This window comes from Rhinoraja longicauda, chromosome 22 (genome assembly GCF_053455715.1).
Source record: "Rhinoraja longicauda isolate Sanriku21f chromosome 22, sRhiLon1.1, whole genome shotgun sequence".
Taxonomy (NCBI): Eukaryota; Metazoa; Chordata; class Chondrichthyes; order Rajiformes; family Arhynchobatidae; genus Rhinoraja; species Rhinoraja longicauda.
In genome coordinates this window covers 36,111,168-36,133,428 of record NC_135974.1, presented here as the reverse complement: position 1 = coordinate 36,133,428, position 22,261 = coordinate 36,111,168, and the positions used below count along the sequence as shown (strand labels likewise).

General features: G+C 38.1%; 1 protein-coding gene across 3 annotated transcripts in view; it reads right to left on the bottom strand.

Moving 5' to 3' along the window:
- The window catches only part of LOC144604569 (polycomb group protein ASXL1-like), a 75,962-nt gene that overhangs the window by 41,637 nt on the left and 12,064 nt on the right, over positions 1 to 22,261 (bottom strand). For 2 of the 3 annotated variants that reach the window (XM_078419154.1, XM_078419155.1), the window contains exon 2: positions 2,544 to 2,652. In XM_078419154.1, the coding sequence (XP_078275280.1) occupies positions 2,544 to 2,621 (78 nt within the window). In that variant the 5' untranslated portion in view covers positions 2,622 to 2,652. Of the gene's footprint in view, positions 1 to 2,543; positions 2,653 to 14,905; positions 14,909 to 16,655; positions 16,739 to 22,261 lie in introns of all 3 variants that reach the window. The other variant, XM_078419156.1, reaches the window with a different exon arrangement.

The window sequence follows — 22,261 nt, the reverse complement described above, 5'->3', positions numbered from 1 at the left end:
TTTAACATGACCATCGTCGATCTATAATGGTCCCAAGTCCTCATCCGTGCCATTTCTCCATCCTACTCTATTCCGCGATCTACCAAAAAATTCTTCAACTCCACTTTAAACTTCCAATGATTCAGTTTCCACTGCCCGCCAGGGCAGGGAATTCCAGACAGTCACCACCCTGTCAATTATTTCCATCCAATGCTTTTCTACAAGTTTCCCTAATATTTCCAAGTAACAATACTACCCTTTAACAAGATGGTTCTAACCTTGCATCAGGTTTAACTACTTTAGCTCAAAAAGAACATGCACCTCCAAGAAATCAAGCCCCCTTTGTCCATTCTGAATATTACTCGGCTGATCTACTCAAATGGGAAGATCATAAGACACGGCCCATCGAGTCTGCTCCACCATTCGATCATGGCTGATCTATTTTTCCTTTTGAACCCCATTCTCCTGCCTTCTCCCCGACACCATTACTTTTCCAACACCACAGGCTTTCTAACATCTAATCCATACGAATAAACTCCATTTGCAACCTGAAGCAATCCCTCTTGTTCTTGGTTTTCAATATACCTATCAGTCATACCATAATCTTTCCGTTGCCAATATGCCAGCACTTCCTTAAAACCTTGTTTCCCTTTATCAGCTCTTAATACCCAACTGCTCTTCTTCCCATGAACTCAGACCAAAACTTTTGATATGCTTCTTGCCAAATTCACCCTGTCTTGGGATGCAAAGCCCTGGTGTTTCCTAGTACCTTCAATATTTAATTTAGGGATTTAATGTCTGTAATTTAAATAATTCCTTCTCTTCAATTTTGGTGTATTATGTCTCTAACCTCCACTTTTTACCAATGGATTCTAAACAAAATACAAACAACCCTGATAAAGCATGTAAATCCATCCCTACAATTCAATCACAAAAACTGAAGGATTTAATAACTAACCACAGCAGCAAAACATTACACTGCAATCAACTTGAGTAGCCAACAATCAAGATTGATGCCCAGAACACTTCAATTTACACTAACACAGACAACCATCAGTCACATGTTAAATTAGGATTTAAAAAATAAAAATCAGTTTATTGGACATCAAAGCACAAGCTCTTCAAGCTTTCAATCCATTCTGGTCTCAATCAATATATTAAAGTAGACCATTGCTGCAGCATTCCAATGCCATAAACAGAACAAACGCTTGTTAAGAGGTACTAGTCAATGGTAAGAAGAATATACGCTGAAAATATCATACCCATATCAAATATCAATATCATATTTTACAACAGAGGCCAGAATGAATACAAGCACGTTTGTCTCAAATTGGAGAATTGCAACCTGTTAAAAATAAGCTTATAGTTAGTTTAATTTGTTGTCACGTGTGCTGAGGTACAGTGAAAAACCTTTTGTTGTGTGTCAACAAATTGGCAAAACATTTTTGTTTTGTAGCAAAAATCTGCTCTCTGCAGCTCCCCAGAATTTAGCAGCCACACAACATTTTGAGCCCAAGGTAAAGCGATGATATTGTTCTGGTGAGATACGTCCACTTTCAAAGACTTATTGCACTCACAGTTTAATTCTACATAATCAATGCTAAAGGACAGGTATCAATTAAAAAAACACTGGTCATAAGAACTCAGTTGGATCGTGATTCATAAATCCTCATGGCTGCATTATACACACCCTCTCACGCTAGCTGTATCCTCAAGGACAAATTCTCAGTGCACAAGGCATAGCTAAAAAATGATACTAATATTGGGACACAAAAAGGTCAATGTCTCAGCGCATGTGATTTATAGATATTCCCAGGATGAGACCCTCAAAACGACCATGGGAGCAAAAGGTGGAAATAAGTTTATTGTAAAACCCGTTTTGTGCAAAACAAGGAGAGAATAGGAACTTTATTCTGAAATTACTTCCTTAACAACAATTGTATCCTTCAATTTATAATGAAGCCATCCATACCAAGCATTACTATTTACAAATCCCTGGAGCAGGAATGTCCAAATGTCCACTGGTGGGTGTATGTGACACTTGGATCCCAGATATTCAGACTTAAATCAGTCCCATCCACCTTGCTGGGTTTCTCCCATAAACTAAGATTGTGCAGTTTTTGGTGCCTCACAGATTAAAATGCCAATTAGAAAAATTGTGAACATGTAAATGGGCAAGCTCAAATGAAAGGGATGGCACGGTGGCGCAGTGGTAGAGTTGCTGCCCGCAGCACCAGTGACTAGGTTCGATCCTGGCTATGGGTGCTGTCTGTATGGATTTTGTACATTCTCCCCGTGATGCTCCGGTTTCCTCCCACACTCCAGACGCACAGGTTTGAAGGCTAATTGGCCTTGGTAAAATTGTAAATTATCCCTAGTGCGTGTAGGATTGTGCTAGTGTGTGGGGATCGCTGGTCGGCTCGGACTCTGTGGGCCATAGGGCCCATTTCTGGACTGTATCTCTAAACTAAACAATGAGCCACAGTTTCCACCTATGCTACTCACAAACTGCAAGCTTGGAAATCCCTACATTTACGGCAACAAAATGGAACAATAGTTCTTACCTTCAATGTATAAAGACCCATCCGCCCTGGAAGTCTGTAAAACATTCCATCATCTGCACGAGAATTAGTGTGAAGCATAGCATTCAGACATGCCAATGGAGATGTTCCACTACATAAAATAGATTAAAAAGCACATTTTATGTAAATACCTTGTATTAAGTTCAGATTGGCACAGTGGTACATAGTGCTTCAATTGGCCAATTTTCCTATCATTTTTTAAACTGTACAAGAAACAATGCCAAAAACAGCAGCCACATTGATGATGAAAGCCAAGAAAGTTTTAATTAAAACAACTTTGCAGTTGGATTTTGAAATATTGCTTGCCAATTTCCAAGCTTTGCGAATTGTGCTTGTCTACACCACTTTACCTCAGACAATGGATGATTGAAACATTTCAAATTTGCTTCTCTGTCAACAGCAAATGAACAGAACACACGTCCAACACCCATTTGCTATTTTTCAATATTGTGAATAGTCTTGTAATTTTCTGCTGATATGTCATATTACATAGTTTTACCTTTAGTTTTACCTTTTATACAACAAACAGATATTCTGCTGTATATTTTGAGTATTGGCCCTCTCCTGTCCCCATACATAAATTTAGAACCTCTCAGAAGCCTCACTGCTACACAAGGCAATATTTTGTATTTTACAACCATGCATGCGATCAAAGATTAATTGTACGAATTGGCATCGATTTTAATTGCTGTATATTTAACATTACAGAAAATAACAATATGGTGAAGAAATACTCAAAATTAGTAAACTACTAACATCACCTCTAAACACAGGATGGAATCTACTACAGGTTGAACATACAGAACAGCTTTAAATCAGTCCATTAAAGACTCATGTATTGGACAGGTGGCGTTTAGGCAGATAGTATATGTATGAATCTAATCCAACAGTTGGTAGTACAGAAAAGTGATGTTAAAGTGAAAGGGAGCAGAGTATCCAGTTGTCATTTGATCTGGCCATATACTACCCGGGAACTGAAAGTCTACACGGGAACGATAAAAACCCACGTGCGTACTGACACCCCGAACAGGGAGAACAATCAGAATTCACATTTCAAAAAGAAACTACACTCTAGACCTGGTAATTTTTCTAATGCATTTACCAGTAATATTCCACTGCACCCAAAGGCCCTAACAGATTAACAACAACTTGTAAAAATAATTCTGATATAATTATGGTTTAGCATCAGCATATGTTTACACCAAATACAAAATAAAAAATCTATCATAAATGATAGTTCAACCCATTTAGAAAAAATATTATCGGATGTCCATGCAACTCACTAATGTTTTTGTTGAAGCCCACCTTGAAGACCAAGCAGAAATCCTAGAATTATGGACCAAAGCTTCCTTTTAGAACAAATGCTGCTGTAATAGTCATCAGCAACTACTTACACAAGCTAATGAAAGCATCCCGTGGCAAAATGCTTAAGAAAATCAATACCAGGCAAGCATCGGTATCTCAAGTTTCATATTTTATTGGATTTGCAACATTTTCCAAATCATTTGTGTATCTCCAAGAGGTTATATAATTTTGTACATTTAATGGGCATAACATTTGGGCTCTGCTTTTCTCACCATTTTTAATGTCTTCAACTTCAACCTGGATCAATTTAGTTGGGTTCAAATCTCACAAAGCAGAGATCATAAACCTTACCACTGCAACCCCACTCCAATTTGTTTGCACAGAAAATAAGACATTTCTCAAATGTTGCCTTTACCAGAACATCTCAATCAGCTCAAGAATCAATGTAATGTACATTTTCTTTAAATTCTACCTCCAAGTGGGATAAAGGGAACCAGTCAGCTCAATATTACCAAGAAAATAAAATCCAGTGTGCCCTATATTCCTCAAGTACCTCAACTGATTTTCCCAAAGGCAAATTCTATCCATTAATATTCAAAAGTAGCCAGCAATCCAATTTACAACAGTTCAGAGAACATGGGTAATTATGGGATGCAAACCATAACAGAATTAAGAGGCCACATTATATCCCTTCAATGGTTCCTGCCCTTTGTAGTGGCTTGGCAATGCAATGTAACTGCTATAAAATAGAACAATAAAGACATAAGATAAGCACTGGAAACAATTAACACTGTCCATGTTTTCTGGACATCCAGTTCCGCCCCAGTGAAGTGGAGACATGTCTCACCAACCCTTGTTAATTCATTGCAGTCTCTGCATTATGCAATAACTGGACAACTGTATTCATAGAGCTGCAACAACTTACAATCATGACAAAATTTCTAAGATATGCGAGAATGCTCACAATTCCATCAATGAATATAGCAGCAATAACATTCAAGCAGATTATCACCACCCTGAGCAAAGTTGTCTGCTTGCAGGAGTGAACCAATGAAAGTCCACACACATGCACATCTAAATAATCTGCAGAAATGGCCATCACTGCCTTTACCCAAAAGTAAATACCACACTCAGCTGTACAATTCAAGAAATGAAATGAAGAATCTTCCCAATTGGATTACAGCAATTGCAGAAGTTTGGCAACACTTAGAGATTACTTGTCAAACCATCTACACATTTCTTCTATGGTCAATTTAACATTAAATTATAGGAAAAAAACTGCAGATGCTGGTTTAAATCGAAGGTAGATATAAAATGCTGGAGTAACTCAGCGGGTCAGGCAGCATCTCAGGAGAGAAAGAATGGGTGACATTTCGGGTCGAGACCCTTCTTCAGACTGAAGGGTATCGACCCGAAACATTACCCATTCCTTCTCTCCTGAGATGCTGCCTGACCCCCTGAGTTACTCCAGCATTTTGTCTCTACCTAACATTATATTGTGTTTCCTTGTTATTACTGGAGTCTCACCATGATCATTTGAAAGCTAACACTGCTGTGATCTATGTTTGCAACAAAAAAACATTAGATTTGTATGATTCCACAATGTTTCCTCTGCGATGGCTACAGAAATTTATTCAGTACCCATTTCAGTATTGAAAAATTGTCAGAGAATTGAAGGTAAAGTCATGCCATCAAATTGTTCTCACTGACGATAACCCAGCCACGCCTGACAAAACCCTCTGTGCATCAGGTTTGTGTTGAGTTACATGTTTGGACTGATTAAAAAAAAAATTATGATCACACCAGATTGTGTTGATCCAGGATGGAATGATCTATCTGTGCCCTCTGTTCTTAATCGATATTTGGCATTTCATTCTCAAACAGATTCAAGTCTGTCTGAGATTGTGCTACTTATAGCAATGGTCAGGTCAGGTTGGGGGTGAAATCCATTTACTCTGGATCAGTAATATTGGTACTTACTGTTGCTTTGTGGTGCAAAGCATCAATCTATATTTTGACCCAAGAAGTTAAGTGGCACCATAACCAAAACATTTGCAATTAACAAAGTTAAACTGACCTGCACTAAAATAAGAAACTAGATACGTTTGCTTGAATGAAAGATTAGAGAATATGCAAAGGAAATCAGGTTTGACTTGCACGCACATAAACTAAGATGACATTTTATTAATTGAAAAGGGAGTATATCTGAAGATATATTCAGAAGTTAATTCCAACGAGACATTTACCCACTCCACTGGACACCAAGTATTAAAAAAAAGCAACTGGAAGTTAAGATTCTTAGCAATTAACTACAAAAGGAGCGTTATTTCAAATTTACATTTGGACAAACTACATTTAAAAGGATGACAATAGAAAGCTAAAAAATTCCTTAAATTACTAATATACCAGGCTAGGATAGATGCATTCTAACTCATTGCTAGCAGCCCTAACAAGCTCGTTAGCATTACTTGGATCCAGTCTCTGGAGAAAATCTGATATTGAGCAGGTTAAATCTGAGAAGTCTCTGGGTGTGCAAATCCCACATACTTGGGAACAAAGCAGCACAACCAGCCCTTGACGATAAACCCCAAAAAGTAAACCTAATAAAAATTCCATGTCAAATTACAATGTATTGAACATCCCTATATACATTTAGGCAGTTTGACACTAGTTAATTAAAATGCCACTAACTAATAGCCAAAGTATTACAATCACGTTTCAACATGCATTTCAAATTATTAGATTTCTGTCAAAATTAATTCATTTTGGGGAGGGGTGATGGAATTTCATGATGAGCTGTTAGGTTCTAATGGCTGAATTTACTCAGGAACTGATTCTATTCTCTTTCTGAAAGAGCTTGCTGCTGCTGCAGCCATCTGTTTAAACATTCACAGCCCTGGGGCCCATCTCATGTGTTAAACTATATCGTACACTCCATTATTATTGCAATAAGTCACCATAAGCTTAGACAGACTTTTTGGCTCTCTACAAATAAGATTTTAATGGGTGTAAAAGTTTAAAGTTTTTAACATAAGGGAGATTTAGAAGTGAATTGGAAAGGCATTACATTACTGCAGAAAGTCCCATGCTTCGCGACTGTACAAACTCAATGGGAGGAATTTTCTAGGATTTCACAGAGAACATGTAGCAGCTTCCAAGGCATCAATTCTTATGAATCATGTTAAGCAACCATCCCTGGAACTGAACTACAATACCCGATTTTAAAAAACAACCAACCATCTATCAAAATAAACTTTCATCAGAAGAGGAGCCAAGATCAAACTAAATTAAAACAGCCATACACAGCTGACCAAGAATCACCATAGACTAGCTATTTGTTATCCCCATTTCTCATCCCACACACTAGGGTCAATTTGCAGAAGCCAATTAACCTACAAACCTGCACATCTTTGGAATGTGGGAGGAAACCAGAGCACCCAAAGGAAACCCATTAGATTGCCAATATTTCATGGACTATAACCCCCCCCCCCCCATTTAGAGAATCATATCATCATATCATATCATATCATATATATACAGCCGGAAACAGGCCTTTTCGGCCCACCAAGTCCGTGCCGCCCAGTGATCCCCGCACATTAACACTATCCTACACCCACTAGGGACAATTTTTACCTTTACCCAGCCAATTAACCTACATACCTGTACGTCTTTGGAGTGTGGGAGGAAACCGAAGATCTCGGAGAAAACCCACGCAGGTCACGGGGAGAACGTACAAACTCCTTACAATGCAGCACCCGTAGTCAGGATCGAACCTGAGTCTCCGGCGCTGCATTCGCTGTAAAGCAGCAACTCTACCGCTGCGCTACCGTGCCGCCCAGATATCAGATATGACGGCTAACATAATAAAAGATACCCAATGGTTGTGAAAATTCATTTTGTTCCCAAGCGTCCTTGGTGAGATCTCCCACACATGCCCCTATCACCCACATCTGTGCTTGCATTGTTACTTTCAGAGAAACCAGCCTCAAATATCAGTGGCCTACCGTGTACCTCAAGAACCAATAAGCAAAAAGGAGGGACTAAGAAATAATATGGAGGGGGATTGAAATAAGCAATGAAAATAAATCCTATAATTGAAAATCAAACTGAAAGTGATAGAATAGAAATTTCTGGTGGTGACCAAAGCAATATTTAAGAACAGTCACTATAAAATTCCCTAATGCTATTTTAGGATGCATTAAAAGTATTTATTTAAACCAGCTAACCCTCTGTCAAAATGTCATCAGGCTGAGGAAGAACTCGGTGTGTTTATCTAATAATCACACAGCGATTTTTCAGGCTGAAGAGAATGTAATACAACAAATCTGAACTAGGTTCACTGAACCATACAGAAATGTTCAAAGACGACAAAGAGAGAAATTAATTCTAAACATCTGAGCATCATTTGTTTCATGCAGCTTACGTTTAGAATAAGCCATGGAATGTCCAACAAATTACAAAGCAATAATTCAAATCCTGCCTTTTTGACAATGTTAAACCACACACGTGAGGTTTATAAAACTAGCATAATCCAGGAACTTAATGACTGCCAGTAAGTTGTTGAACTATTTTACACACACAATTTATGGTGCAATTGATATTTGGCTTCTTGTGTGGTATATCTGATGGAAGCAGGTTGTGTAGGTTCATAAACAGCAAAGTGATACAAAAATCACCGACAGGAACTCCTACTGCAGGAGTACAGCCATGCTTTTCAACAATGGATTAAGAGCACACTTCATTCATTCATACAACAAAGCACTTTACATCAAAGCAATCTCCCCCAATGAAACCTTCAGCTAATACAGACAACATGTTCCTTCTTGTGACATGAATGGAATTCGAAGATCAGTGAACAAAGAGATAAAAAGGCAAACTTCAAACCATCTTCTGGCAATGAAGGAAGGTACTTGCAATTGCACTGCAATAAGTTTAAGATAACGTTACTTACTTTGGAAGTTATGGCATTTGTTTTAAGAGTTGAACATGGCAGCCATTTTGTGCATGACAACTTTTTTTAAACAGAATTAATGGCATTGCATTTTTATCATAATAAGGAATATAGCAATATGCATATCCCCTGCTGTTTTTATAATAATTTATCAGAAATTATAATCCCCCAAGACCCAGTACGGCACTTATCTCTAGGCCATTTCTTCGATCGTCTCCCATCCTTCAGGCTCGTCCACCACTCCGAGTCTTTAACGCACATTTTCAAAAAAAACAACTCCACATTCATTCAGTGGCTCTTTTAAATAAACCTCTTTCATCTTATGCAAAGGTATTCACTATAATAAGCAAATAACACATCCTCAGGGATTTCAATTCGACATTAACTGTGGCACAGTGACACAGCTAATGGAGCCACTGCTTCCCAGTGCCAGAGATTAATGTGCAATCCTGACCTTAGGTGCTTTCTGTGTGGAGCCTGCACATACTCCCTATAGCCATATGGTTTCCTCCAGGTGCTCTGGTTTCCAACCACATCCCATAGATGCATGGATGAATAGGTTAATTGGCCATTGTGAATTGGCCCGAATGCCTGGGCAAATGGTAGAATCTGGCGGTGCTTGGAAGAGGGAAAGTTGATGGGAATGTAGGATTAACGTAAGATTAGTGTAAGTGGGTGGATGATGGTCAGCAGACTGTGGACATCTGGTTCCTTTTCCATGATATATCTGTCCATGACTCAAGCTCGCTTGCTTATCCTGTGGGCTTCTCTGTTCATTCATGACCTAACATCATCTTCTCTCCAAAAATCCTTTGCTCCACAGATGCTGCCTGTCCAGCTGAGTTCTGTCTGTCATCTCTTCACCTTTTGTTTGAGCAATAATCAATTTCAAAACCACACTTGGCACCACTGAGATCTCATAATTTGACAACCTGCGTTATGCCTGAAGAAGGGTCTCGACCCAAAACGTCACCCATTCCTTCTCTCCAGAGATGCTGCCTGGCCCGCTGAGTTACTCCAGCATTTTGTGTCTACCTTTGCGTTATCTCCTTTTGGTGAGGGCATTTAAAAAAGTTGCCTCTTCCAACAGCTGTTTCTCACACTGATGACATCTGGTTTTGCAAACAGATAGAACAATTTCAGTCTGTTCACTGCATCAAATCCTATTACCACAACTAGCTTCTTTAATCCCTAAACATTGTCTGTGATATCAAAACCTCAATCCACCTTTAACTGTATTCAGATGTGCCTGTTTCAAGGAACTGCAATTTTCCCACCCGCACCATTGCCACAGTCCCCAATTTCAATAACTTCATTGTGAACTTTAAACCTTCGATTGGCACTTGTTCCCTTTGCCCAACTAGATATCCCATGATTTAAGTCTACTCACCAGCCCCCACTCCTTTAGTGATCATCTCTGACCCTTTTCAACTTGCCTGGGGCATGTATCACCATTGTTTGCTTAAAGGAATGGATTAAAGGAATGGATTAAATTAGAGGGGAAATTAAAAGCAGTATATTTTGTAATTATAGTTACACCACCAGGATCAAATAGATTATTCAAAGTGAAAGACTAGATAAATGATAAAATATAACTGCATAATTTTAACAAGCACTAAATCCTATAGATAATAATATTCTGATCTCAGACTTGACAATGATTGAGACATTTCTCTTTTTATCAAAAACTAAGACACACATCCAATGTACATGGACTTTCAGCACAATCTTCCTGTGGTGGAACCTTCAGAATGCTCAGTGGGTTAGGGAGGGGGCTTATTATCATACGAAAATAAACTAAAATCTACATTCACACAATAAAATCAATTATAAAGTCACAAGGCGTCCATTTTTTAAAATATAGACAAAGTGCTACACACACCACGGTATACATTGACGCCGCCGAAATAAAGATGATTGAAACCTTCAAGTTCCTAGGAGTAAATATCACTAGCAATCTGTCCTGGACCAGCCATGTCGAAGCAAAGGCCAAGAAAGGACACGAACAATGACTTCCTTAGAAGGCTTAGGACTTCGTCATGTCCCCAACACCTCTCCCCGACTTCGACAGAAGCGCCATAGAAAGCATTTTATCGAGATGCCTCGCAGCATGATTTGGGAACAGCTCCATCCAAGACCGCAAGAAATTGCAGAGAATTGTGAACGCAGCCCAGACCATCATGCAAACCAACTGCTTCCATTGACTCCATTTACACTTCACACTGCCTTGGCAAGGTCACCAGCCTAATCAAGGACCAGTCTCATCTTGGATACTCCCTCTTCGCCTCTCTCCCATCAGGCAAGAGGTACAGAAGTGTGAAAACACATACCTCAGATTAAAGAATAGTTTCTTCCCAGCTGTTATCAGTCAACTGAACCATCCTATCACAAACTCGAAGGTGGTCCTGACCTACCATCTACCTCATTGGAAACTTGTGGACTATCTTTAATCTGACTTTTCTGCTTTTATCTTACACCAAACGTTATTTCCTTTATCCTTTATCTGTGCACTGTGGGCGGCTTGATTGCAATCATAAATAGTCTTTACGCAGATGGGATAGCATGCAACAAAAAAGCTTTTCAATGTACCTCGGTACATGTCACAATAAACTAAACTTTGCAAGCTAGGACCTCAAAAAACTATCAGTCAAGTTTATATGGTGAAGGAAATTATGCTTGGTACGAAACTATTTTGAAATTGAAAAGTATCAGTTTAGCTTGCACAAGCAAAGCAAGCAGGTAACACTGCACGAACAGCATAATAATCTGGAGTTTGACATTCCTAAAAGCTTTTCCATCTTTGTGATCCAATTTTTAGTGCTAAGGGAAACCAGGACACTGGCACAGAGAAGTTGTGGTGTAACATAACTCACACCATTGCAAGGGAAATATAGAATGAAATTGGGAATGTACAAAGCCCAAAAACCTCAATCCCCTCTTCTCCTAACATGGAACAACCACAGAGTTGCTTCACTCTTATCTTCAACCCCAACAACCATGCAAACTTTTGCAGTTTGTTCAAAAATATCATTACACCACGAAACCATGATTAGCCCCAATCTCATCGCGTTTCCAACGGCAACAAATCTGAATACAGAGTGGTACTCCCCGGTGCTTTTTAGCTTTAGTAAGTTGAATTGATATCCCTTGGTAGACACAAAAAGCTGGAGTAACTCAAAGGGACAGGCAGCATCTCTGGAGAGAAGGAATGTCCCGCTGAGTTACTCCAGATTTTTGTGTCTACCTTCGATTTAAACCAGCATCTGCAGTTCTTTCCTACACATGATATCGCTTGATGCTATCTATCCATCCTATCATGTTTAAATAAACTATTCATGTTTTTCAGAATCTAGTCCTTCCATTATTTTACGCAGATTAATTATATTCAGTCAAGGTTGGGCATTCCTAGAGCTCAATGTCAATAAAAATGAAAGTAGTCAATCACCCTCCACTGAACATTTTGCATTTCCCCAAATCCTGTGCCAACACTGACCACAAGATTATTTTATTACGATTGGACCAAGATTTGGCACATGCTAAGAATGACACCCTGGTAGTAACATTGATACATGCTTCAAAATTCTCCAGTTTTATAATCCAACAAACTGGCAATGGATTGCCAATGTTTCATGGACGGTAACTCACATGTTCTTTAGTCATTCAATTACTTTGAGATGACAACCTACATCTCTGGACTACAACAAAACATTTACTTCCACTATAAAGAAAGACCAAAAAAATCTAGTTGATTAGGATAACCCAATTAGCTTTGTATAAGTTTTACTTTGGAAAAGGTTTGTTAAATGTAGCCAATTACAATTCAAAAGAATCCTTAATTGGTGAAAGAAAAATAAAATAAAATACTAGAAATTCCACCATACCCTGCAGTAGGAAATTCAGGAATCACGATTGTGGGCTCATTTTAATTTTCAACAAGGTTGCAAAAGCATGAGACAAACATCTTACAATCTTTTGCCAAGATACATTATGAAAAAATGTAAAAAGTAACTTGGACAAACTACAATACAAATATCCACGTTCTAGTATTAAAAAATGACCTGCATTTATGCAGGGCAGACAAATATGAACATCGCAATCATTTGGTGGAAATGAAGACGATTAGAGAACATTAGAAAGAAGAGATACGAGACCTACTTTCTTGAAAAGGGCAGTCAAATATGATTTGCTATCTGCTTTCTCTCCAAGAATCCCTCAAAGGCAAAACAGTATGTGGATATATTTATGTGAAAACAATGGAACAAGAGGTTAAAATTCATGCAAATTAGCAGCGGGGATGTGGGGGGGGGGGGGGGGGGGGGGGGGAATGACAGGAAAGTAACAATAGCAGAAACATAATGTATTTATATTGATATGTTCACCAAGGCAAATAGCTTATAAAATTGTGAATCTGAGAATCAGTTTCGTTACCACTTCTTTTCTGCACAAAAGAATGAAAGTGAAAATATAGAATACAAAATAAATACAGGAAAACACTGTTAATTTAAAAAGAATACAGAACTGTACAATGACAGGTAGTGGTGAAGAATGCCAGAGTAATATAGCTTTACATAACCAATGTTGCCAAGAGCTACATTTGTGCTTTGTAAATAAAAATACTTTAGTTTCTGTCTTGTTGGGGGTGGGAAACTAATGAGGAAAAGAAAACTGAAGTGCCGACTCAGCAATTCAGTGCGATGCAATCAGCATTTTATAAAGCACGTTGTTCAGTCTACTGCACACACATACAGCTACAAAGCAATCCAAACATTACAAGTGGGCTGTTCATCAGATTAGCGAGCGGAAAAAAATCAAGGAATTAAAAGGATTACAAGGCATTACTCATATGACCTATAACTCGATTGTCATCTGAACTGCTGTTGCCCAGCCAGCCTGAAATCCTTCAGGCAATTTTGCTACATTAATGTAAAAATCAAAATACCAAGATACTATGCATTTTCTAAGGATATATTTCCTTTCCAGTTGGAGGCTTGGTAAGAAGCAATTTCAATTCATAGCAAGTGCTGCGATTATGGCCTCAAACCCTTTGACGTTGACCTGACACCAGAACAAAGTGAAATGGTACACTGAAGATGGGAGGCTTATTTCACTTCAGTATTAACCTTCAGATCTGATCTACATTTCAAGGTTTGTGTTGGAGCAATATACTTTTCGCTTCCTAGCACATTAAACAGAGCATATGAAGGCACTGATCATGGAATGTCAATTTTCCACAAGGTATGTGCAAATAAACACCTGTTTTTTCTTTTAAATTCTCCATTCATAAAGAAATGATCGCTGGGTTGATTAAAAGGATCGTGTGTCTTAGTCACAACTGCTAGAATTTCTTGTAAAATATAAAACGTCTGGCTTTGTTTTGTTCAACCTTAAAAAGATACTAAAGCTATGTACATTGGCACCAGAAAGAATAAAGTCTGCAGCTGCACCAGCATGGCAGATTCGTAAATACTCTTTTGTTTCCTGAAGTTGCAAAATAACAACAAATTTATCACTAATAAAAACATACTCATTGTCTGAAGAAGGGTCCGACCCAAAAGGTCACCTATCTATGTACTCTAAAGATGTCGACTAACCCTCTGAGTTACTTCAGCATTTTGTGTCTTTTTCCTATCCAGCTGTTTTTTAATAAATGGTAAAGTATACTACGTAATTTTATTATCCTGGAATAATTACAAACTTTTAGACAGAAGCCAACAACAAAAGACTCACAACAAACATACCTGAACCTATCTAATAAATGTACAATGCCAACCAAAATGGCCATATGGGTTTTTGCTGCAACAAGTGTGTTTGCTTTTGCAAGGGTGTCAGCGGGTATTTAAAAAGTGCCGTGATAAGAAATGCAATAAAGTGATCAGGAATATGATGATTTGTGGAGGCAGAGTCACAAATCACTATTAATAGGCAAAGAAAACGGCAATTATACCAAGGTCATTCAATCATCTGCTAACAAATTATCTTTTCTGAAGAATTAGAACTTAGAATTATTTATAAATCACTTTACTCCTGTATTTTCAGTTATCTTAGCAACATTGGTTTTATTTATATATCTTGGCTTAATTATGCTTACCTTCTACAGCCATTGCATCACGAAACACGGGCATGAAAAAGGAAAGAAAACAATTAGTTGCACATATTTATTTCAGTGAATAAATACAATGTAAAACAGGGACACATCCAATAACTATACTAAATACACGAAGTTCAATTTGAATTATAGATAACTAATCATACCTTTTATGCATTAAATCCATAATTAATGATTTAAAATGTTAATCAATTCTTAAGGGTTTCCCTTTTTAATTTTAAACCATAACATTAAGACAGCAACAAAAAAAAACGTTCAGAGATATAATAAGCTCTGCAGTGTAAGAGGTTCTTCTAAAAAAGAGATCCCATTTAAGGATTAAAATGTCTTTTAGCTGTCAGGATGAATTTGTAGAATGAGAAACTGAATCACTACCAACCATAAAAAGAGCAGTAATTTGTGATTTTCATGTTAAGAGCTCTTCAAAACAACCCTCAAAACCCCAGTGAGGAGTTCCAGAATCCCATGTAATAAAACAGAATTGAATTTCTTTACCATAAACCAGAGGCCTTGGGCAGTACAAATTTCCATTTACCTCATTTGTCTACACAGCAAATGTTATTGTACATCACTATCTAATTGTACACAAAGCATTTCGAAATGAGGGGCATATTTAAGCACAGTATAAAGTTTTTATTAAGCAGATGAAGAAAATAAAAAAATTTGGGGGAAATGAAATACAATTGTCTGCTAAAATGGAAGTGACCAGGATGTAATTGGCCACACATATGGGGCAACAAAATATAATTGGCCACCCAAGTGAGGCAGGAGGGAAAAATAAACCAGAGGAGCGTATTTTAAAACTATTTTCATTACTTTGTTGGAACAAACTTAAAGTCCGGATAAAATTAAGTCTTTTTCTTTTTACCAACAAAATAAGCAAGACTTTGACATCGACTAAAACTCTACAAGAGTAGGCAGTCTAGCAGCTCCAGTTACAGAGAATGCTGAATGCTTAATCCAAGAACAGAAGTTGAAATACAGGCATTTGAGTTAAGCTATGGATGAGCTTTTAAAACTAGTGGCCGGTTGTAGTCTCAGACTTGACCTCACCAAGATCCTCACACTGACCATACAAAACCCAGGTTATAGTAGCCTGCCCCAGCCCGTCACGCTCATCCCCTATCCTCTCATGATAGTCATGGAGCCAATGTAGGGGAGATTAAATCTCTCAAAGGCCTTCTTCAACTTCCCTGAAGGTTCCTTTAGCCTGTGTTAAACTCCATGCCCTGTTTTCCCCATTCTGGCCTCCTTTCCTTGCTCCGTTCACAGTGCAACAACCAAAAATCATTTTTGTCCTCTCCAGGACCTTAACTGATACGATGTTTATCTCTTCAATCTTCCCAACATCCACATCCCCATCTCTGTTTAAAAAAACTCTTCAATATTCATCTCTTCAAAACTTACAACAAACTCTTCTTCTACTCAGCATCTTTAATAATGTGCCTTTGGACTTTTATAAATAGTCATTTTTGCTATCGATTCAACAGAGAAAAGAGCAAACAAGAACGCACGTGTATGTGCATGACCCAGTGACTGCATGTTTGGGAAAGTAAGAGACTAAAATGTTGAGATTAATCAACAAATGAAAACAATTATCCTCAAAAGTATACCCGACTATTATTGCAGAGAAGCCTAGCATCAACAATAAGACTCTTCCCTGCCTCTCAATTCAATAATTACATTAAAATAAACCCTCAACATTCTCCTAGTGAAACCATTCGCAACTGACCTCATTTCTTTGAGTCCTTCAGTCTCTATTACGTGCAGGATCTGTTTGGGGGTCATTGGAGCATCAGAGTAATTTTCCAACACCTGTGGACAGATATGTACTGAAATCCAAGTCAACCATTACCCGACAGCACAAAAAGGTTGTAAAGATCATGTGCAGCAATATACGTGATGTGGGTTCTCTAATCCATAGAACTTTAAACCATTTGTACATTGATACTCTCCAAAGGTCTGAGTGAAATTGACACTGATACTCAGATGATTCACAATTCTATAGTTATTCTGTACAAGAATTCTACAAATCACTTAAAAGCAGCCAGTTTTTTAAAGCTGTTCTTGCCCCATAGAGTTAACAAATTCAGTTTGTCACCCACCCTTTGATTTGAGATTGCACATCTGTGGTGATGAATATTTCATTGCTGCCTTTGTAATAATGGTACCTACTGAATATAATCTTGAGTAGTGCAGGGCAGCAATGGTCCAAGTACGATGGTTTATTTCCCCCCATGCACAGCTAATGCAGCAAGTAGTGCCAAGCAAATTATTTTAAAGCCCACTTTAAATTTAGCATAATCATGGACATCAAAAATGTGCACTTCCAGCTGTTGTCGTGAAAAACCGCAGGCAACTATTTCTGTGCATGCCCAGGGTTGTTAAAGTCAAAAGTCATTTTGCATTAAGACCCAATTGCATGCAGAGATTGTTGCAATAGCAGCATTTAAAAGGTGGATGTTTCTAGATTGTACTGCAGTAAGAATATAAGCACAGGGAGCCAGTCAGCCTTAAGTTAAAGAAATACAATTCTACATTGTATCTGGGAATATCCCAGTGCAGCCCGAGAAAATTTAAACTGAAATTTCTAATCATCTTTACCCTGCAGCTTCACCAAGCTGGCTTGGAAAATATAAAAACACCCACTGTTCAAAATTTGCTATCCAAACTTGAGAATTGATAGGTTAAGTAATTTTATTTTGTAGAGTCCAAAGTTATTACAGAAAATGCAAACTGTAGCAGTTTCTCAACTAACTTGCAATCCAAGCACCATAAATCATTCGAACAGCAGTAATATTGAACTGACGTTCATTCAAAATCTCAATAACTTAAGACATGCAAAACAAATGTGCAGGTGGAGAGAGATCTTAACTGACTGCCAGCTCTCATTCTCAAACAGCCAACAGTATTGATTTGGACTTGAATGTTAACAGCAAGATTGCCATATATAGAATGGACAACTTGATGGTTCTAGACACAGCTGTGGAAGTTATTCAGGCTAAATTCTGTATGTTTCTACATGTTCTTATTTGACTGCTGATGGAAGGTCATCTCAATTGTTAACCTCAATTGATGCCCATATAAAAATGAATAGGAAGGTGCTGGATGTGTGCCCTTCTTCCCCACTAAAATATAAAGACATTCACTGATACTACACTTCAGTGCAGCACAACTGAATTTAGTTTGTGTTTTGTTTACACACAGCGTGGAAACAGGCCCTTCAGCCCACCGAGCCCCACAACGAGCATTGATCATCCGCACACTAGTTCCACGTTATTCCATTTTCACATCCTGCACAGAAGGGGCAATTTACAGAAGCCAATTAACCTACAAACCTGTGCGTCTTTGGAATGTGGGAGGAAACCCGCGCGGTCACAGGGAGAACATACAAATTCCGCAAGAACAGCACCCACAGTCAGGATCGAACCTGGGTCTCTGGCACAGTGAGGCAGCAGCTCTACCGCTGTGCTACCCAATATTTGAAGATATGCATTTTCATGTGCACTACGGGAATATTGCTAGAAACTACCTAGTCACAGGCATACACATCATAAATAACCTTAGACAGATGCCATCTTAAAAAGCATCTAATGGAAAACACACACTGTTTGTGAAGCATTGTGCTGTCAGGGGAAGTCCCCAGCGTAAGTGAGGTGTTTCCCCACAGAGAAAAATATATATATATATGTGCACCAATCAATCACTTGGTTGAATACAACAGTGAATATCCACAGCAAAAAAACACCATGCAAAGCAGGCCAAGAATTAAATGGAATGAATCTGTTAAGAAGGTAACATTGTAATAGGATTAATTAGCTATCAGTGAGAATCTTCTCGGTCATACAACTGGACAATTCACATTTCATTAATTTGCTTACAAAAATATATCTGCTAATATTTCCGTTTTCCCATATTTAGACCTGATTTAATGTTGGAGAACTACAATCGCATGCACTCCATTGGGCTGAAAAATTCAGATCCAAGGTATAACATAATGAACCACATAAAACTAATTTATATCTGCGTCATTCTATTCAAATTAAAAGACTGACATTTTTCAACAATATTATATATTTTTTAATTAAAAGAGGAGGAAAAGAAAGACTTTTCAACTCATTTGAAGATTTCACTATCAAGGATTATCAGACTCAGAGAAGCAACTGCTCAGGGAATCTCTTAATCTATATACTGCCTCCATAAAATATATCCCACTGATTAGTCACTGCCAAAGAGATAACCAATCTGGATATATTTTCTGCTTTTGGACATCACTCGCAATGAAAGTTCTTAATTGTGAGATTATCCTTAATGCAAAACAAAAATCAAAATATTGGTTTAAAGCCAATTTATTTAAAAGGTAATGAGTTTGGAGGGAGCTGGGAAGTATTTACAGTACTGAACACTTCAGTAATAGGACATATTGCAAATATATAAACACATTAAACGGGTTCTAGGGCTTTGGTTATGAAATGTAAAATTAATAGCCTAGATGTACTGGCTCAGATTGGAAATTTTACAATTCTGCCAAGGCTAATGTTACTCACTGTGGTGTCAGCCTATTTAGAAATGTGAAATCACTTACCACAACTTTTCCCCAGCATTTCCTGCACCAGAATATAATATTTTGAAATGACAACATTTCTACCACATCAAGGGCTTATCATTCCAGTGCCATTTTGAGGCCAGGTGTCATTAATTTGAAGCTAATTAGTTCAATCCAGAGTTTTTTGAAAAGTAATTGAAAATATAATAAAGATGCAAAGGTGATAACATCAATATTCCATTCATTGCAAAATGTGCCATCTGACTGTGGATTATATTCACAACTAATTGGATGAAACTTCAATATTTTACTTGAAGCAAAATATAGGCTCCTGTTGTTATGGAACAATTTGGAGTTTATTTTTGACAAAGCAACTTTAAAATTATTAAAGTTAATGTGGAAAATGTTGCCAAGTATTTTAAATGTCTCCCACAAATTGTAAATTTATATACACAGACATTAATTTCTTATTCACATAAATGTTAACATCTGGAAGGATTCTGACAGAATCTACACAAAAATCTCAAATTTAAATTGTGTCGACAAAAGGTTTGGTTTAAACATTGAAATCTTTGTAGAGAAACTGGCTAAGGAGAAAAAGATTTATATTTCCTGGTTATCCCTAGTTAAAAAAAAGCCACATCTCAAACAGACGACAGATAAAATATTTGCAGATCTTTATAATATTGAATATCTGCCTGCAATGGATAAAGAAAAATGACATTTCCTGGAGGAAATTCAAAATCTAACCGTACTAATGGCCATTTTGTTTACAAAAATTGCTGTTCTTTTTATTTCCATCCTCCTGCCTCCCTTTTTCCATAATAGGAAATTTCTGATTTAAATTTTGCTTGCACATGCAATAAAAACAATCAAAATCAAGTGGTGTCAAGAGAGTGCCTGGAATGTGTAGATTGATGCCTCAGAACATATTAGATTGTTCAGGTTTTAAAAGGCATCAAAATTAAACAGCAATATGTCTCAGAAAGACTGCTCATTATTCATTGTATTTACAAAATTCACATGCCAAGTTAATTGTACTATAAAGCACTCTCCTTCCAGATAAAAGCATCTGCAATAAACTGATAAAACCAGATCAATAAACAAGCACAAACAGTTCATCTTACGAGACATTAAGACCCAAACTTCAAAACACCGTGTAAAGTTAAACCCAGTGGCCAAATTCAATTTCTGGTTTTCACATTATTTAATTATGTCTCCAAATCATGAGATCTGTGCAGAAATGTCATTAACCATTTCTGACCTGTACAGTAAAGCACAACTATGAATCGAACTTTTGCAATAGTAATACATTGTTCTGCTCAGAGTCTGAAACCACATGGAACTTTAATAACCTGACCATTCTCAACAACACAAAATATGACATTTAGAAATCTTAACTCCACTGGTGATGGAAACCGCAAGGCAGAATTGAGCTCTTCATGGAGAAATCAACGAACCTCTTGCTTCAGCAACATTCTTCTCTTCTAATATCACCACAATGACAGGGGCAAGTTAGTATGCTAAATGAGAGTCTGTACAGTCTAATTATATTGACTCCAACTCTAGTTAGCTAGTTTTAGCTGAATGAAAACAGAAGCTGTAACACGGATATTGTTTGCTGACAATCCAATGTGCAAAAGCATTTAAGAATAAGATATTTATGTGGAACTCTACAGGAAGTGGGAAGGGACAAATTTAGAGTACAAGCAGACCGTCTGAATTTGCTACACGGCTGAGGCTTCACTTTAAGCTGCAGGCCTTGATATGCATCAACTCTCAGCCCAGCACTGGGCCCCAACTGGCACAGGAGCACACAAGTGCAAAATTTGTAAAATACATTCATTAAATAAAAAAAAGTGGTCCACGTTCAGGAGAATGCAGCAGAAAAAGCAGTTAAAGTTCACTTTTAGGGCACGACAAGCTGAATGTGGACTCAAAACTGGTGGATGTGAAGTAAAGTAGGCATTATCCCATCAATTAAAAAAGCAAAGTGCTGGAGTAACAGTGAATCAAGCAGTATCTCTGGAGAACATGGATAGGTGATGTTTCGGTCTGAAAGGTCCCAACCCGAAATATCACCTATCCATGTCTTCCAGAGATGCTACCTGACCTGCCGATTACTCCAACACTGTTTTTTTGTGTAAACCAGCATCTGCAGTTCCTTGTGCCTACATTGTTCTATCCCGGATGGTTATATGTCACAGCTACAGTTGTTTTGCTTTCAGTTGCTTGGCTGGTGATGTCATCCTATTCGGCCCCCCCGACTCCATCAAATCGATAACAGGCAGTCTTGGAAGCCTATCCTGCCTAGTCAAACCGCATGTCAAAAACCACTGCGTGATATTTGACTCTGCATTAAAATTTGACAAGCAAGTCAACGCTGTGGTAAAAGCCAGTTTCTTCCAACTTCGTACCATAGCTAAAATCAAACCTTTCATCCAATTCGACGACACTGAAAAAATCATTCACACTTTCCTCCTGCCTAGACTACTGCAACTCCCTATACACTGGGATCAGCCAATCTTCCCTGTCCCGCCTGCAACTGGTCCAAAACGCCACAGCGAGACTCCTGACGGGTACCCGTAAAAGGGACCACATCACGCCGATTCTGGCCTCTCTCCACTGGCTCCCTGTACAGTACAGAATCAACTTCAAGCTCCTCCTATTCACATACAAAGCCCTAAATGGACATTCCCCCCCCACATCAAAAATCTTCTAACCCACCTCTCTAACTCCAGGTCCCTCAGGTCGGCCGACTTGGGGCTACTCACTATCCCGTGGTCTAGGCT